The sequence below is a fragment of the Vanellus vanellus genome (assembly GCF_965231255.1).
Source record: "Vanellus vanellus genome assembly, chromosome: 1".
NCBI classification, from domain to species: domain Eukaryota; kingdom Metazoa; phylum Chordata; class Aves; order Charadriiformes; family Charadriidae; genus Vanellus; species Vanellus vanellus.
The window spans coordinates 23,540,877-23,560,596 of NC_138905.1; the positions used below are offsets into that span (position 1 = coordinate 23,540,877).

Genomic DNA, 19,720 nt, shown 5'->3' on the forward strand with positions numbered 1-19,720 from the left:
AGTGGATTCCCTGACCAACAGGAACTGAACCTCAGTTCTTGCTGCGTTCTCTTCCTACACTCTGTGCGTGTGCATCTATGCATATTTTAAGAAATGGTGGGAGTTTATTTCTTAGTTCAATGCAAATTCCCCTTTTTGTGCTGTTGTAGCACGCAATTCTTGCCCATACAGTTGGAAGTGTCTTTATTTACTATGAAGTCTTTCATGTCTGTTTGCTTTTTAAGGTTCAGCAATATTTTTTAAATCTCCTTTATCATTTTTGTGATTTACTGAATGAAATTTAATATACCTTCTTTTCCCCATGGAAGTCTTAGAGAAAGTAACGCCAACACCTGACTATGCAGCTGCAATTCCTAAGGTAGCAACAAAATCTGTACAGGTTTAGGATCTTGCATGTTTGCAATGACCGTGTTATATTTACTTTTCTCTGTCAGGACATAGAGGGGGACTGAAATTAGGTCAGATAACACCGACTTCCATTTAAATTCTAAATTTAAACAAGAATTGAGACAAATATTTGCAGGTTCTTTGGTAGACAGAAAGATATCTGAATATTATTGAGGCTGTGACTTTAATCTAAGCTCTCTCTGCAGTCACTGGAGACTGGAGGTCTCCAGTAGAGGTTTATCAGTCCATTTAGATGTGAATTACCCAGTCAAGGTTCCTGTCTCTCTTCATGAACTACAGAGAGCACTAAGGACAACTTGAAGTTAAACTCAGTCCTGTCACCAGTAATTTGTGATGAACACCTGCTCAAAGCAAGGTCAGCTATGAGATCAGACTAGTTGCTCAGGTCTTGAAAATTCTCAAGGATGGAGAGAGACTCTCTGGGTACCCTGTTGCACTGCCTGCGTATCCTTATGGTGAAAAAGCTTCTCCTCATAACAGTCTGAACCTTTCTTGTTTCAACTTTTCCCTGTTGTCTTTCATGCTGCCACCATGTATGGCTGTGGAGTCTGGATGCATCTTCTGATGCTGAAGGGCTGTTGTTCTGTTCCCCTCAAGCCAACTTTGCTCCAAGCTGAACCTTCCCAGCTCCCTCAGCCTCTCCTCACAGGGCAAGATCTTCAGGTCCCAACCATCATGGTGGACCTTTGCTGAACTTGATCTGGTTTATCTGTATCTGTCTTGTACTGGAGAACCCAAAACTTCGCACAGTATTCCAACTGTGGTCTAACAAGTGATGGGTGGAGGGTGATAATCCCTTCCCTTGATGTACTGCTCTTGTTACTACAGACCAGAATGCTGCTGGACCTCTTTGCTGCCAGGATACTGCTGGCTCATGCTGAGGTCTTCCAGAGCTCCAGGGCCTTTTCCACAGTGCTGCTCCCCATTCATTGGTCCCCAGCCTGTATCATTACAAGGAGCTCTTCCTTCCTAGATACAGGGATTTATGTTTGTCCTTCTTGAATTTCATGAGGATCCTGTTGGCCTGTCCCTCAAACCTGTCTGGGTCCCTTTATACGACATCCCTGCCCTGCAGCATATCCACTGTTTCCTCCAGTTTGGTGTGATCTGCAAACGTGATGAGAGTGCACTCCACTGCCTCAGTGACCTGCAGGTCACCGATAAAAATGTTAAACGGGATGGGTCCCAGAACAGACCCCTGTGGTAGTCAACTTGTTACTAGCTTCCAAATGGAGTATGGCCCCTTAAGCATCACCCTTGCCTGATTGGCCAAGTGGATTTTTACCTATCCAGTTGTTCACCACCAGATTGTAAAGTTGTAACTTGGATATAAGAATACTGTGGGAGACAGTGTCAAAAGCTGAAGTCAAGGTAACTGGCATCCCCTGCTCTCTCCTTGACCATGGACCCAGTCACTATATTGTAGAAAGTAATCAGCGTGGTCAGGCATGTTTTGCCCTTGGTAATTCTATGCTGAGTGCTTCAAGTCATCTTCTTCTTCATGTGTCCAGAGATGTACTCCAAGAAGGTTCACTCCATGATTTTTCCAGGGATTAAGGTGAGGCAGATCTGTATCTAGTTCCCTTTTTCACTTTTTTGAAGCTGGGGTGCAACATTTAATTTCTCTGTCATGGGGGACCTCTCCCAGTCTCCATGACCTTTCAAAGGTGATAAAGAGTGATCTTGCAAGGATATTGTCCAGTTCTCTCAGAATCTTTGGCTACAACCAAACAGGGCCCATTGGCACGCACAGGGTGATTTATCTCAAGTAATCCCCGACTTGATTCTCATCCACTGAAAGTTGCTTTTCTCTGTGAACCCTTTCGCTAAGCAGAGAGGCCTGAGAAACCTTGTCGGTGAAGACTGGAGAAAAGGTGGCATCAAGTATCTGCCATATCTGTGTCTGTTGTTACTAAATTACCCACTCCATTCAGCAATGGGTCCACATTGTCCTCGTTCAGCATCTTGCTATGAATGTATTGGTAGAAGGTCTTTTTGCTGCTTTTGGTGTCCCTTTTACTCTAGGTGAGCTTTGGCTTTTCTGACACTGTCCCTGCCTGCCCAAGCAATGTTTTAAATTCCTGTACCTGGTCCCTGCATTTTCCTCCTGTATATTGCCCTGCTGAGTCATGCAGATTTTCTCATAAGTTCACTGGTCTTCCTGAATATTGGGAAGGACTGCTCTTGTAGGATGCTGTCTGAAAGACCCGCCAGCTTCCCTGAACTCCTTTACTTTTCAGAGCTGCCTTCGGATCACACCCAGCAGTTTCCTGAATAAGTTGAAGTCTGCTGATCTGCAGTCCAGGCTCTGTACTCCACTATCTTACACCAGATATCAAGAAATAGAGTCCAGCACAGTTTTACAGCTATTTGTTACTTTCAGCATTAAATATCTTTATCTTATTTCTAGTCCTAATTTTTTACTTTCCTCATTTTAGCTACTAGATCATGTAATGATTTTATTTATACAAGGAAATAAGTTTTCTGTCAGCGGAGGAAACTAATGTATTAGACTATCAAATCACCTCTTGATCTTTAGTTGTTGAATTCACTCTTATCTCAGCTGCAAGGCACTACCATTAAGAAGCAGCTGTACTAACAGGTGACTCATACAAGCAGGTGGAAGTTATCTGAGATATAGGAAACTTTCCCTGAAGCAGATATAATCAAGTATCAGAGCAGGGATAGTTTTTAGAGAGCTGCTGCTTCGGGGGGGGGGAAGCTTAGGTTTCTATTTTGTTATTGTTTGAGTTAACATTAAAAGTAAAAACTCAGGTAATAAGTAAGTTTTGACTCTGTAGAGCATCTGTTGACTAATCAAAGCAGGTATTCCAGATTCTACCTTCCAACTGTTCTTTAGATTGAATGTTTACAGTCAATAAAAAGGATAATATATTTTTCACATTCTGAGAGAGAGTTCAGTATTTAACTCGCTGCTTTTTGCATTCTAAATAGATAAAACAAATTAACCCGTTCTGACTATACATCAGGAATTTATTATTAGCTCGTAGGTTTGAGCATATTAATTTTTTTTCTTAGCTTCATTTCTGCAGCAGGTATGAGCTGCAGTGAGATAAGATGTGGAAATTGATGCAGTGTGAGAAGAATCTCAAGTGCTTCTTGAGACTATGTAGGCGTGTATATAGAAGCTTTAAAAAAGATGTGTGTGAGAAGATCACATTTCTGATCATCTGTTTGATTCTGATTCTTCAACTGCTGCTTTCAGGTAAAATTCCATGTCTGTGAAAAGCTTCCTTGACCTTAATAAGCACTTGGATAGTGAACTTACAGAGTCTGGGGCTTGAGTCCTGTATTTTTGGAGTAGTCAATTTAGGGAACAAAGGAAATATGCATTAGTTTTGTTTTATAGCTTCAAGAGTTATGGTAAAGAGAGGCTGATGCTCACATCACATGAGAGCCTGATTGTTAATTATCCTTCTGGAAGTTTCTTCTGTAGCGCTGAGATTTCCAAAGTCTATGGTGAAATGGTAGCATGGAGACAAGCCAGTAATTTCCATGCAGAAAGGCTTCTTGGTAGCACTTTCTGCATTGTGTGACGTCTACAGATCCGAACTGTGAAACAGAGGTCTGAAGAGGGTTTTTCTGTTTGTTTCTTTGTTTTTAGGAAAAGTTGAGAGAATACCACTAATAATATCAGTAGTTTGTGGTCTGAAGTGATAGTCCTGGTGTGGGAAGGCAAAAAAGAAAAACTGCCATGTGGAAAAAGTGGTGGTATAACGTGGCTGGCCCGGTGCTTATGCAAAGATTTAAATGATCTCCTGTCTAGTGAGGTACCAGAATTTGCTGAGCCTTTTTGTGCCCCTATAACTTTATATATAGGCCTTAAAGCAATTGTGCTACCTGTGCACTTAGTGTCTCGTTCTCAGTGATGTGTCCCTGACTAGAAGGAAAGTAAATGAAGTGTCCCAGAAATGCTGGCTTCTTTCTGTTGATGTAGTCGCGAGATGCTCCGTGAGCTCTGGCCTGGCGTGGCGCGATGCCGTGGTTTGCGCTCTCTGTGTGCAGCCCCTGGCAGTGGTCCCACAGGACTGAACGGAGGGGCAGCAGTGTGAGCACCCCACCTCAGTTGCAGAAGCTCAGAGGGGGGGTTCATTCTCAAGGAACTAAGAAAAATGCCAAGCCTTTGCTATGTTGGGGTGAGCCGTTCCTCTCCTGCGCGCCGTGGTACTACAGCCGTGCTCTGCCTCCCGCGAGGCTGCACTGGGGTGGGGAACCGCGTTCTGTTCTCACCTATGGTGGCCTCGGTGTTGGCTAGCGAGGCGAAGCACCCAAGGTGAGGGTTTCTGCAGGCAAACTCGCGTCTGAAAAACAGTTTTTGCTCTGCAGTCAACTGCAGGACAGAGCAGGCTCTGGAGACTCGAGCCCCAAGGCTGGTGTCCATCAGGCAGCGCACAGAGTGAGCTGGCCTCTGGAGGTGCCCGTTGCTTTGACACCCTAAGTGGCAGAGGGACTCTGGGGCTATTTGCCACCAGCACTGTTTTTATTCTTACACATTCTGTACAGAGCTCTCCTCTCTACATGGAGAAGTGTATTGGAAACCATTCGCTCTTTTTGTTGGAGTCTTACTGTTGTGACACCTGTGTATGTAAAGCCAAAATCTTTATCTCTCTTGAGTAAAATACTATTAATTGCTGGCTCAGCCAAATTAAGTGAGTGGAAAGGATATATATTATAAAGCGTGCAGGGGAAAATGCTCAGAAATAATACATAGGAGACTGATGTACAAACGTATAGAAAATAACTTTATTCAATAGTATGGGGAATTCTGTCAGGCAGAAATTTCTCTTATCCTAATAGGGAGTGAAATTGCAATTCTTTAGAAGTCTGACATGGAAGATTTGCAGATTTTTTTTTTTGGAAACTGCATAATTCAATGGGACCTCTTAATTGTTTTCATAAATCTGAAGAGTTATATTTTGACTGCCTAGCCCAGATAACATAAGTAAGACCTTGCACAGCCCTCTTATGCCTGAAGTGGCACTCAGACATCTCAGTCTGTGACCTGTAAAGATGTTCTTGAATCTGTGAAACTTCTGATGTCTAATTTTGGCCACTAAAGTTCTCTTAGCATTTACAATTCTGTGGCTGCATTTCCCCACAAGGGCTGCCACCTTGGAAGTTAACTTATTGCCTACATGTTTGGCAAATAGTAATTTATTCAGTGTCAAACATACCTCAGGAAGTGAAAACCAGATCCTGGGACCTGCCCCAGCTGAGATACATTGCAAAGTTGTGCAATTACGTCTGCTGTGCTTGTTTGTTCTCCAGCTTTATGCAACTCATCCATGCAGGGTGTGATGCAACTCACGCAACTCATCTGCTGCCATGGGAGGGTGAGAGGGTCCTACTCATCTGAGCTTGGCCAGTGTTAGAGTAATTCCTTGGGAGATCTGATTCAGCTTGTATGCGTGCTGAAGGTGATGCAAGAGACACGTTTTGTGCTTTGGCTTTTGCTATAACCCTTTCTGTATTGGTTTCTAAGCTGGAGGAAAGGGACTTGAGGGAGGTCGTCAACCCTACACAAAAGAAGTGCTCCCAACTAAGATTGAAGATGCAAGTGAATAAATCTGGGCTCTGTGGCAACTAGCTTTTCTTTAATAACTAGAGATGGCAACATTGTCCTCTTCTCCAGACTTGTTTTTAGAAGAGAAATGTGAACCAGTCTTATTTGCGGAAGATGACTTTGGGCAATTAACTGCAGTCTTGGTTCCACCTACACCAGAAACAATAGGTCTTGGGCATGTCTCTTGCTTGGTATTTCCTGCTGGCTAGTTCTGGAAGTATCATGTGAATCCCATTCCAAGGTGCTTAACTTCACCATATGTTACATAGGCAGCCTGTGTGTCAGACAGAGCCTGCAAATTCTGTTCCAATAAATCTCAGTGCTTTGTTGCCTTTATGATTAAAAAGTAAGATCTACAAACTGTGAAAGAGAAGACAGACTAAAGACATCAAAAACAAATGCTTCAAAGTTGTGTGGGTTGGGCTGTTGGTTTTTTTTTTGGTTTTTTTTTTTTTTTGAAAGAGATGTAGATGACATTGATATTCCATGGAAAAATATGCTGATTTCTTTCAGTTGGCAATTTTAAACCAACTCTTCCAGTGCCTGGAAGTGGATAGGTGACACTGATATGCAGAAATATATTTGTGAAGCAATTTCAATAAGTAGATAGAAATGGAATTGTATCAGGCTCAACACAGGCTGGCATTCCCACACCACTTGTCATCAGGAGCATCCACTCAGGCTTTTGATGTCTCCAATGTTTATTCAATGCACTTGACACTTTTAAATCTAGTTTAGTGTAATTTTGCTTTTGATGGGGTCTTTTAACATATGCAGCAACAGACCGAGGGAGGACAATTTCAAAATAAAAGATGTTCACTCATCAAAAGCTGCTATAGTATTCAGAAGTGGTACAGTGGTACTCTAGTTCCTAATACAAATCGTTTGTTCACAGTATACAAAAGGAGATTTCCAAAGACTACTGATCAGTACACCAGTGCACTGCATAAAGTAGCTGCAGACTGAAAAACTGTCTGGCAAATGTGGAGTTCTTTAAAAGGATCTGTACTAAAGCTGGGTTCATAAAAACAGATGTTTTGCATCAGTCAAAGGAAAAATCAATCAAAGTCAAAGGAAAACCAATTGGTTTCTCGTTCTACCCAAATAAAGACCCTGAATTCTGTGAAATACGCCGTGGGTTGAAATGAGCGTTTCCACCTCCTTTAAATGAAAGCAAAGGTTTGTACGGAGCGCCAGGGCCAAGGTTCCCTCGGCTGCCTGCTGAAGCACTGCCTGGCTGTGCTGCGTGGCAAAGGTGCGCTGATAACCGCAGGCGTGGAGGCAGGCAGGGGAGCCGCTTCTCTGGGCAATGGAAGGTGGCTGTCAGCAAGCTCTGCCTCTGACTGTTGACATCCTGTCAGAAATATGGGGTGTGCCTGGGATTGCCGAAATGGGGGGGGGGGGGAAATGAGTGGTGGAGCTTTTTGAGCTTACTGAAAGCTTCTCACACCCTCTTCTTTCAGCATCCTGCCGAGCTGCTGAAGTAGGGTGTTCGTGGTGGGGACGGACTTACAGGATCAAGCTAACTGAGGAGGACTTTTAAGAACCTTCAAAAGGACATGTATATCATCTGTATTTGGACTTAGAGATACTGGAGAGTCACAGCTAGGGAGGAAATCTCCATCGCACTAGCCAGGAAGGCTAAGGCTAGCACTCAAAAAAGGCTGTATGGTGGTGATAACAGTAAACTGATTTATACTTAAATTGCAATGCATAAAAATAGGGAAAGGGAGAATTTGCAGAAATTATGTGAAATGCTCATCCAATACAGGCTTTTTCCTACATCAAGTATTGCTTTTGCTGACTTTGTGGATGTATTCCCAATACAGTCAGAGAGCAAAAATGCCTATTATGGGGAAGGAACTCTTACTTAATAGAGGAGAGTGAGGGGTGACCCTGTCCAGGCTTATTTCACAGAAGAGGAGTTACCCTTTGCCCTTTCTGCTGGGCCAAGTGGAAACACTGAGTATCCCTGAACCACAGCCTGCTGAAGGGGAGAAGCAGGGCTGGAACTGAGAATCTTAAATCAGCTCTTTAGAAACTAATCAGTGTCCACTCTTCCTTCTCGTTTCAGTCAAGTTGTGGTTGAGAAGGGAGGAGGGAGAGAGAAGAGGTAGAGAAACCAGGTGTGGAGGAAAAGGGATGTCTGAGAAGAAGGACATGTTCGCATAGAGGAAAGAGAACATCAAGAAGATAGCAGGAGAGAACTAGAAGTTGTTGAAATGTCTGAGGAAAGAAAGCATGAGCTATAGGAAGAAATGACAAAAATGACAGAGAAAATTACCTATCTGTATATGTAGGAAAGAGGGAACAGGTCAATAAGAAATAGTGTTGAACTATTTTTAGAAAGCTTTCCACAATATTCTAATTCTCACCTATAAATGGAGAAGCTAAGAATATACTGCTGTACAGGTAGGAAACTTCTTCAAGATCTCTGTTTCTTCAAGTGATCTCATTCCCTTCAAGCTGTGCTTTTCTTAAAGTTCATCTTCTTGTTTAATTTGAGTCAGTAACAATAACAGCTTAGAAGCAAAATTTGGGGAGCCTCCCCAGTGGGGAAGTATAAGCCACTAACCACTCTGTCAGAAGGGAAAGAAAAGGGGCCCAACACATGGAATACGTGTGTGCGTATGTGTACATATTTTATGCATACATACATACAAATATTTTTATATGGAAATAGAATAATTTATTTTGTAGTTCCTGACTTTGAGGGCAATCTTATTCCAGTTTGGAAACTTGACTTATGACTGCTGGCAGGGTCAAAACAAGTGGTGGATGAGTTTATACTTCAAGGGTGTCTCTGATACGCCTGACTGTGGGCACAACCTCTTTGTGTTGTGGTCCGTTTGTGTGGTTTGAGTATGATTTGTAATGCTGTACCTATCCCATCTGAATGACAAAATTTATGAAATACAGGTATTTGAGAAAGTTGATTGTTTTTCTTTCTGTTTGGTACCATGTATTATTATGGGTATTTTATGGAGTCTATTTAAAGCGCTATTTTTTTTTCCCCTTAAGCTCTAATTTTCAGTGTTCTTTGATCTTACTATCCAGTTAGAAAGACTCTGAGCGCTGTTTGTGCTGTTCTGACTTTTTGGCTGTGGAGGAGTCTCCAAAGCACCATGTACTTCATGAAGGCCCAAAACGCCATCTGCAAAATGGCTCGGTGGAAGTGGTGGCTATCAAGTTTCTGCATGTGCTTGGGCATGCAGTTTTCAGTATAGGGTTTTTGGTGTAGGGAGGGGACAAGATGTACTTTAGTACTTTGTACAATGTATTTTTGAGCCCATACTACAATGCTGCTTTTTTCTAGGCTGAGATTGTGATAGTTATTCTCGTGAACAATCCCCAAATGGTGGATAATGCACTTATACCCGCCTTTTTATGTTGCAAGGCCGGGATTTTCAAAAGGACCAAGTAAGATTAACTCACTGGCAGCCAGGTTGTACTTTTGAGGATTCCAGACTCTGACGCTGTTAGACACAAGGAAACAAGACACTAGGTTATTCCTTTTGTTTGAAATCACTTTGATCACATGATTCATTTATGTAATCAGTATTTCTGTTTTGTTTTGTTCGTCCTGCCCATCATCCCTCCCCAGTGAATTCTTCAAGTACAATGCACCTGTCCACTTCATGGATTTTTAATATTTAGGTTTTCATAAATTTCCAAAATTCTGTAGGAGCTGTTGCAGAGTCTCAAGACCAGTGGCAACGTGGTCCTACTTTGTATATACACCATTGTGGTCTCACTTGATTTGCCTAGATTTTAATCTTTCTGCTTGCCATGATGCTTTTGATAAAATAATCCATGGATTGATGTAGTGATAAACCATAGTGTTTAAGTCGGAAATCAGAATGGAAATCTGGTAATGATGGGAAAGAAGAGACATTGCCATATGGTGTTCAGGAGCCGTGTGGAGGAGGATGCCTTTCTTCCACAGCTACTCCACTATTTTTAAAATAAAGTGCATTTTGAATAGAAGGGAAGGCTTGGATATTACTCCCATGGGCCTCAGAGCTTAATTCATAGATAACTTCCAATCTTTTGATTGGAAATTTTTAGCTTTTTTTCCAACTTTTCTACCAGTAGCAACTGGACTTAGCATCTTACTGTGGTAATACAGGAAACATTTAACTTTTTAGAAATGGCTTGGGACTGGCTAGTGTTTTCTTCTTGTAACTTTTAAGGTTAAAAACTTAAGGTAAAATTGCTTAACTGCCAAGTCTGGTTGTTTTAAGAAATGAAGAAAAGTCATCTGAGCACAAAAAAATGGGACACTTTTCATTTCTCTTCTTCCAAGTCTGTAATATATGGATTTAAAATGATGCTTTTAATCCCATAAGAACTGCCTGTGCTGCAGAAGGAATCCCTCGCTATAGTGAATCAAAGGGATTCCCTTAATGCGCTCTGATATGAGGTAGCCATGTCATTAGCATGGGGCAGACAGATTACAGGAAAGCTGGGCTTTCTGGGGCGGTCGCCGAAGTGTGGGCAGCAAACCCTACAGTATGTGAAAGCACCCGCTAAAGCACTGGTCATATCTGTCTGGCCAGCTGAGCCCCATTTACATATCTTCACATTGTCCACAACCGTGGAGAGAGCTGTGAACAATATAAAATTTGCTTTCCCTCCCCATAATAATTTTCAGTTACTTGTATCTCATGACATTAAGCCGGCAGCATGGGTAGCAAAAGGATAGTACTACTGCTCAGTCAGTGGTGCAAGCAGGAGTGGCCTTGCAGCATTAAAAAGTGAATGAAAAGATCAGATTTTTCCATTAAGCAGAGCACCCATCTTACATCCTGCTGAGAGCACCTACTTCTTCCATAGTGATGGTCTCTGTCATCAGAAAAATTCCCGTGGGCAACTCCGTGTCCCCATAGGTGAGTCTCTGAAGTGGCCTGCTGTACTCTCTATGCTATTAATTAGTAAATTAATGTAAAGGAAACTCGATTTGTACTGAGGAATACTTTATGAGCTACTAGGTAAATTTATTACTGCTGAATAATAATAAAAAGTTGGCTTTGTTATTTCAGGCCAGAAGTAATGCACATCTTTGTATATTTTTCTCAAACTCATCAAGAGAGATTACAGTTCTAGACACTGACATGACAAGCTCTAATGAGCAAAGTAGGGCTAAACCAGCTTTGAAATATCAGAGTTCACACTGTGCTCAGCAGAGATTGACACAAGTCTAACATATTGATGCACATAATTAAGTGTGGGTTTCCCCAACAAGTCAGAAAGGAGTTTTAATAGTTTAAGAATTCCCTAAAGCTATCTGACCATCCTTGGCTCCCCGTTTGATCTGATGATTGGAGAACATAAGAAAGTGTGAAGGAAGAGCTAACAGCCATTCCCAAGCTCAAGGTCCCCCGCACCTCCCCTCCCTGTGATTTGATCTCAGTATGAATATTATTCATTTGATCTGCTGCTTCTGCAGTTTATCATTCAGTGCCTGGACCTCAGCTGGGTTTAAAATATTTAGAAAGAAGCTGCCTACAGATGGTGGATAATTTAATGTGCAACTGCTTAACATAGTTGGTTTTCAGAGAGGCAAACCCCAGGATTTAAAATGATGTGGAAATACCAGAATAGAGCTCCCTTACTGAGAAAATGCCATTGTTAAACATTTATCAATAGACTCTCTTGCACAGAACATTGATGGCAGTTCAAGCTGTCGTTAGATGGATTCTCATTCTCCTGGAGTTACCCAGCAATGCACAGTGTGACAAGATGTGCTTCAGCTGTAAAAATGTTCGTAACGCATAAATATCCTTCTAATGTTTTTGCCCTAAAGTGCATCAAACAGCACAGAGTGGTGCATTTGTTTTATAGATGCTGCATCTATTATGGGATTTGAGATTGCCATATAACATTATTATTATTATTTATTATTATTATTATCATTATTATTGTTGTTATTATTATTATTTTCTATAGTATCCCTTGTGTGTAATTAAAAGTAATGACTTCTAATAAGTCCCTGACCTACTTCAATCCACTGGAAGGAAACTACTTCTCAAATTTGAACACTTTATATTATACACATTCCTCCTTTGTCGCATCCTGTTCTACCAGGGCAGCACAGCAGGTGGCAAACGGAAATACACTGTCTTTAGCACATCTGGTTAGACTTTATGAAAGATATTTTCTGTCTGGTGGGGATAGAATGCAATGCAATGGAGCTTTAATATCTTTTTCATCCCATAATCTGATACTATACAATTACATGTGTTAACTATAAGGAATTACTTTCTCTACGGTAATACAGTTTATTCAGAATACTGTAGTTGCTAGTCCATTTGACCACCAGGGATAACCTCAGAAATAGGTGTGGTAATAGCTGAGGAAAAAAAGAGAAAATCAGTAATGAAAGAGGATTTACATGTTTCATTTTATCCCCGTATTTCCACTGCACTGGCGGTTACATCTGCCTTTGTAATTTCCCACATACCAGACCAATGTATTGCAGAAATAATTTTGTTGGTAACAAACTGTGCTGCATTGATTCTCAACTATGTCCTTTTCTCATGAAAAGATCAGTGCAGCTCATTGAAGACATGTTCTGCTCAAGAATATGTCTTCTGAAGGTAACTGATGGCAACAGAAGTAAAGTAAAGCCAGTGAAAGAGTAATAGGAAGTGAAAAGAAAGAGTAAAATAATTTACCCATCGCAGCTCAGAAGCATTTAGGTGTGATGGATCACTTCTGTCCCTGTGTTTGAGGAAAAAATAGCAATAGCTATGTTGCATTTTATCACAAAGACCACGTCTTTGCACAAAACCTATACAAACATATGGGGAACTTTCAAAAGATTTGAAACTGTGTTATCATTAGCTCCTCGTCATTAGGTGTATGAATTGCAAACACCCTTGACAGGAACTGCTATGATATTTACTGCAAGTAGAATGGCTTGGAATAATTCAAATGGATTTAAAAAAATCCTGCCTTCCAAGTGAAATCAGCGAATGGCAGCTTTCAGATTTTACTTTTATTCTTTCCCTTTCCAAAGCTTTTAAATTCCACTAAACTTTTTTGAATTGAATACATTTTGAATTGCATTCATCTAGGTGAAAAGCATACCTGTTTTTTCTTGCTTTGACTCTAGCTGACATGAACATAATTTTTTTGGGGGGGTGGAAATCTGTGGTAATTCTTGAGCAAGATGCATTGCTGGACACGTGGTAAATACTGTGGTTGAGTGTCCTTAACATACAGAGAGAGCATTAAGTGTAAAAATGTAAATATATATAGTTTAGATTTACTTGTGCTTATAAATATAAATGAATACATATATACATCTACTGGCAAAATAGATTGTCACAGACCTCTTGTCCTCATGGTAAAATCCATGGAAAGAGGCTGAATCAGGAAACTTGATATGCTGGAACTTGTCCACGACATCAGCTCTAGCAGAGGAGTTGGCAACGTGTCACCCGGCTCAGCTGCTCTGGGCTTTGAATGGAGCATCTCACATCTCCAGTGGTGTTACTGAGTCCTAATGTGTTATATCTTCCCAGCGTGATTTAATGTTGGTTTATTCTGAAAATGAATGAAACGAGGTCTCTAATGATGGCATGGGTGACCCACTCAGTTTTTGTCATAGATGGAAAGATGAAGACATCGCAGAAGGAAGTTGATCATTAGCCGTGCACAGATGTCTTAATAGTCGTGTGTAGCCAAAATGAGTGGGATTGTGAGATTCAGCGGAAGACATGTAACTGTTTACAGTATTGTTCTACACAGTGTGTGTAACAGTTGAATTAATCTCTCAGGCTCCCTTTATAGTCAGTGGAGAGAAATGGCCAGTTTCAGGGTGTGTTTCATCTCCTCCTACAGTTAGTAACAAAAAAGAAGATTTTTTAAATCTTGTTTGGTATAGTGTAAGATGTTATTAAGCCTCATCAAACTCTTTTGAATCTTGAGTGTGTATCCTGAATAACTTTAGCAGTACTGTACTGTAGGCTGACGTGTTTTTCAGAAGTGAAAGCAGGCTAAGATGATGCTCTGGCTGATGGCAATTTATGAACGTGACTAATAGCTAAAACGTAGTGACCTCAGCTCTCATCCAGCAACTGCTCAATATCGAGGCCCTGAGGATTCATTTCACCACTGTGAGTTTTTTGTACTTACAAAGAACTCCTTCTTGCTGTACAGAAGAGGGAATAAAAATCTTGAAAAGACAGGGGCCATTAATGATTAATGATAGACATTTAAAATTAAAAAAAAATCACCAAGTTGAAAACGTGTTTCCGAAGTCAAATTTTATTTCAAGCACTTTTACTCCTTTGCAAGCTTTATTAGTTGGTGGTAAAATGCCAGTTGATACTGAGCGATCGCTAACCCAAAGTTTATTGACTTCAATTTATTAGCTGTACTTATTACTATTTTTAATGTGCTATTGCTAATATTCCTCAGGAAAAAAATGACCGCTCAGTCAAGAGAGAATGGAAAAGGGAAATAAAATGCTAGTTGATATGTTAAAGTTAGTGAAAGGACTGAGTGGGTAGTGAAACTGAAGATGCGAGTGATTTAAGCCCATTACGCTTGGTGACTGTATGGCACAGCTACTGCTGTAACTCATAATCAGTAATGTTGAAAATTACCGGTGATTCCTTTCTCAGGTCTTTTTTTCTTTTGAGCTTAGCTCATTTCACTGTCTGCTACTCTGCTCCCAAATCATGCTTTCAGCTGAAAGGCTGTATAAAGGGAGATGTCATTTGAAATGGCCAGGTGAGACTTTACATTGACACAGGCAGCATGCAAATGCATTCGAAAGCTCAATAAAAATGGTTCCAGTGAACTTCCGTCCAAAACTTGGACAGCATGCCATTGAAGAGAAGGCACACTAAGAGCTACCTGCTGTGGTGAAGGTGCTTTACTGGAAGGGCAAATCTAGGTCACGTAGTTTCCCCTACCGTCCTCAGTCCAACACCTCTGTGGTTTTGGATTTGGATCCCAGCACTGGACCCACCAAACAGATCCAGGGTAATGCTCCCCTATGAATAGTCCTGGATTTGGGAGTGGTAGGTGGCTTTTCTTTTCAGTGTACAGGGGATTGACAGTGGTTTACCACTTAGCTGAAATAAGTGAAAAGTTACGTTAACTGCCTTCGGCACTTGTGAAGTTGTCCACACCTTCTCCATCAGGGAGCAGCGGTCTGTTCTGTAGTAATGCTTGGTACAGATGTTGTTCCCCCTTTGAAGTGCTGCCACAGTCACACTTTGTGGACAGTGAGTTCTAAAAGTAACTGCTGCATCTTCTCCGCTTCCCAGAGGATTAGAGACCTTCAGAGACAGTTTTAAATCAGCTTGGAGATGTATACAAAAATGACCAGAAAAAACGGACTATTATTGACTGCTGATTTTGGCTTGAATGTATCTCGAAGGTTTAGCCTGTCCACTTAAATCATGCAGAATCATTTTCTGATGGAAGTGACTGGGTAATAAAATGAGATGAAGCCACCACTGACTTAGATGAAAGGACTGAGGGATTGCTGGTAGTTCTCACTAGAAGTCGAGAGTTTATCAGCAGATTATAGGTTATTGGGAGGCAGCAGCCGAACCACAGGGTTGGAAAGAATAGAAAAAATATATCAATAAACATTCAAACATGAACGCTTTTAGCCATTGTCAGTGAATGTGACAGCTGTTGTGTGACAACTGATTCAAATGTAGTTATATAATCCCCTGGTTTTTTTTTTTTTTGCTTTTTTCCCCCAAAGAAAAGGAAGTACGCTATCAACAGTGCTATACTGTACACTTAAGTACAATGTAAATGTTACACATGTTGTATTTAATTTTGAAAATTTAGATTGAGAAATCTAGACTGAGAAATATAAAACCCCTTTAAAGGTCTCTTTCAAAATGCAAATTTATGTCTCGTGAGGCCAGTGGAACTTAAAGTATAAATACATTCTGTATTTAGGGAGTTTTAAAAACACATATTACTGAATTGATAGAGCACAACAGTTCCCTTGCTTAGGCAGCATTATGCTCTATCTTGTAAAATGTACTTGGGGAAATGTAAAATGGTTTATTAAACCTACAGTCCATAACTAGAGTTGTTACATTTTAATGCATATATATTTTTTGTTCATGGATTATCGAACCACTAAATCCTAACAATTTGTCCTCATGTCAAACAATTTCTTTGAGCATTGTTCTGAGTCTTTTCAGTAACCGTTTAACTGTTAGAACGTACCCCAGATCCTCAAATTTTAAAGCTATTTTTCTGCGCCCCCCTGAATACAAATGTACATTTAAAAGCAGACAAGGAAGGAAGTTTCTGTTTACTTTCATATAGAATGCTTTCACAGAAAGAAATCCATGAGGTATTTCTGGGTGGGAGATCTGCAGTTTTGGGGACAAAATTCTTGAATGTAAAGTGTTTTCTAGAACCATGACAGATCTGTACAAAAAGAGATAAGGAAAATAATCACATATTCCGTTGCGTGAACTATTTTTCTGAAAACTTGGGGATGGCTCGCTATTTAGAAGGGGGTCTTTCTCCCTACTTGTACACGGCATATGGTTCTTTCATGCTAGTGAAAAGTTGGGGGAAGTTATAAAACAGTGGTGATTTAAGCCTACTAGGTATGCCAAATGATTTCAGGGTATTTGGTTTGGACTGTATTTACCTTCCGTTTTCTTCCACTGTTACTAGAACTGACTCTAGGGAAGAAGCTGAACTACAAAGACCTAGAAAGTAGGAAAGTAACATCTCTTCTCTTCATTTTTCCAAGTCCCCAAATAAGTGATATTCATAGTACATAAAATATCTTTATTGATCTGAAACATCTCGTTGCTGTGTTGTACCAGCAGCTCTCCTACAGACGCATATCTAGGATTTGTTATTCATCTCATGCCTGAAGAGAAACAGGAACTGAGAAAGTTAATGGATATAACTTTGTGGACTAGACTTCAAGATTTTCAATGATAAAGATCTCTTACTGGTGTTGATTTTATGAACGTTATTGATAAAATGGCTTTTAGCAAAGCAGCAACGCCATAGTATTTGTGAAATGGCACACCGAGGAACAAAATGGCTAAAATCACAGAGGTTGCCTTTATTTTTTTTTCTACCTGGAAATAGACGGCTGGTTTAGAGAGTAATAGAGCAAATTTAGAAAGGGAATGATATGCACGTAATTATGTTATTACAGGCCGAAGTCTATTGTCTGTAAAGAGGTAAAGATGTTTCAAACATTTTCTGAAAGAAAGGGAATTTATACAAGGCAAGTTTTGTAAGGACAATTTATCCTGTATTTTTACTTGGTGGATCTTGGCTGTGTTAGGAATACTGATTTCCATGAGATATAACCTTTAGCTTACTTTTTCTGTGATCCTCCCTTTCTGTTGTTTTTTTTTTTTTTCTTTTTTCTGTTCTCTCTGGTTGTTATAATAATAACATTTCAGATTATTTATTGTGAGGCGTTTCCATGAGTAGAAAATTTCTTAAAGAAGAATATAGCCAAGATATATAAGAGTTTATTTTGTTTGCTTCTGACTGAGAAATGATTTTGCCATTCCCTAGGCTATAAACTGTTTTTTTCAGGCTGTAAGAGTCTACCCTGTCTTTGCAGGTACGGTTAATGACCAGACTCTTTGAATCCCTGATATTTGCCTCAAATCCCTTTTTTAGTTTGTGCTGATGAGGAAGCACTGTACAGGACCTAAGGGTTGCACCGAAACCTTCTACTGTAGCATCTAATATGACAGTGAGCATTTACCAGATCACCTGCTATCTGGGTCTGCTAAATTAGGTTCTCAACAGAATCAATTTAGGAACTCTCTTCAGACTGCTTTCTTGAAGGCTCTTTTATGTTTTGTAAGATGTGAATTAAGCATAGATTACAAAAACAATGCAATATTTGGAGTATATTTCATTTCAAGCTAGTGACTATTTCATCGCTTTAACTATTTTAAATGAGAAAATCATTCCCCTTTTAAGTTATCATGGACGTTAATTAAATTTTCTTGCACCAAAATATTCTTCAGAATAATTGAATATTGCTTACAGACAGCTTCTTCTGGACATTGCCAAACCATTTATTTAAGACAAGATTTAACAGAAAATCACCCTAATTTCTTTTCTATGAAAACAGTAATTGATTTTAAAAATGTCTTTTAGTTACTTAATGTTTCTCCTTTTTGTTTCTACAAAAAATATTGTGGTGGTTTCTGCAAAAATTGCTACCCTTGCAGCCTTTCTCCTTCTCTATATGTATATTGTATACAGATAACTTTTTTGGGGGGGTGGTTTTTTCATCAGATAGCTTTTGGTATTAACTACATAGTCTTCATATTCTTAAATCGTGCACAAAACCATGTTAATACTGGAAAACGAAAAATCTATGACAGTGAAAGCTTGAATAATAGGAATAAAATGGGAAAGCACGCTTGCATGTACATAAATAAACAAAACAATGAAATGGAAATAATCTGCATTTTACGCATCAATTTTAAGTGTAGCATTTTTAAGAATCACAGTCATCAAAACTGACCTTTTCCTCTTCTGTAGTAATAGTAAGGATTCCTCCTTTTTTTTTTTTTTTTCCCTTTTTTTTTTTCTTCACCTGTTCCTATCAGAGCCAGGATCAAAAAAGAAATTGTTACACTTACATGTCAAGAATCATGTCATCTGGAGAAAAGCAGAATGCATTATTTCTTGGTGAGAGGGTTATACAATAAGACTTGACTGACATTTTGCAAAATCTGCGATGCTTTCTGATGAGTTGATTTCATTAAAACAAGATGTTCAGTTCTGTGCAATGCTTGTGCATAATCTATTTTAAGCGTTTCAAACGTACAAGTTTATAGTGTAAAATGGTATTAGATTGGCTTGAATGACTTGTCATTCTATTTGCAGATACCTCAAATCAGCTATGCATCTACAGCTCCAGAACTGAGCGATAACACCAGGTATGACTTCTTCTCTCGAGTGGTCCCACCGGACTCCTACCAAGCACAGGCCATGGTTGACATCGTGACGGCCCTTGGGTGGAACTACGTGTCGACGCTGGCTTCCGAAGGCAACTATGGAGAGAGCGGCGTGGAGGCGTTCACCCAGATCTCCAGAGAAATTGGTGAGTTTATGTTTATCAGGTTTTGTATTTACAGCTGCCGGGTTACAGAGCATCGCTGAGCTGATCAGAACACCTGCAGGCGTGTAACCTGGACGCAAGTGGAGGGGCTTATGGATGATTTTGCTGCTCGTGCATCTGCCAAGGTGACAGTTCTGGCAGCAATTTAAGAAGAGCTCTTGAGAGCGGCAAAAAATGTGTGTTTCTTGTGCCTTTTGGAAAGGGGGAGCTCCTTGATGGGTTAGGGGCAAAAAGCAACCACCAGCTAAATTACAGCCAGATTTGAGGAGATGCAATTGATTTAACTTAGGAAAATCATAATCCTATGAGACCTCATTTTCCGTGTTCCAGCACAGATATATTTAAAGAGTTTAATTTTGATGAATCTGAAAAACAACAAAAAAATCTGTGAAGAACAAAGATACACCCTTGTTTTTCCTTCAGGATGAAATGTGCTATATAAATACAGGCATTGTTATGGGAAGTATATTTAAGTCCCTCTGATCTTTTTTTTTTTTTTTTCACACTTCCATAGTTATTTCTGGATTGAAAAACTGGCTGTTTCTCAGCAGTAGGTTTTGGACACCAAGGAATAAGATGATGAGTAGCAGGTGGCTTGAAAGGGGTCTTTCACT

The 19,720-nt window shown here is 40.1% G+C and overlaps 1 protein-coding gene across 1 annotated transcript in view; it reads left to right on the forward strand.

The window, feature by feature from the left end:
• Window positions 1-19,720, forward strand: part of GRM8 (glutamate metabotropic receptor 8) — a gene marked incomplete at both ends in the record, with an annotated part of 347,563 nt that overhangs the window by 43,692 nt on the left and 284,151 nt on the right. Inside the window, one exon of the mRNA XM_082479348.1 lies at window positions 18,872-19,088. Within this exon, the coding sequence (XP_082335474.1) occupies window positions 18,872-19,088 (217 nt within the window). The remainder of the gene's footprint in view (window positions 1-18,871; window positions 19,089-19,720) is intronic.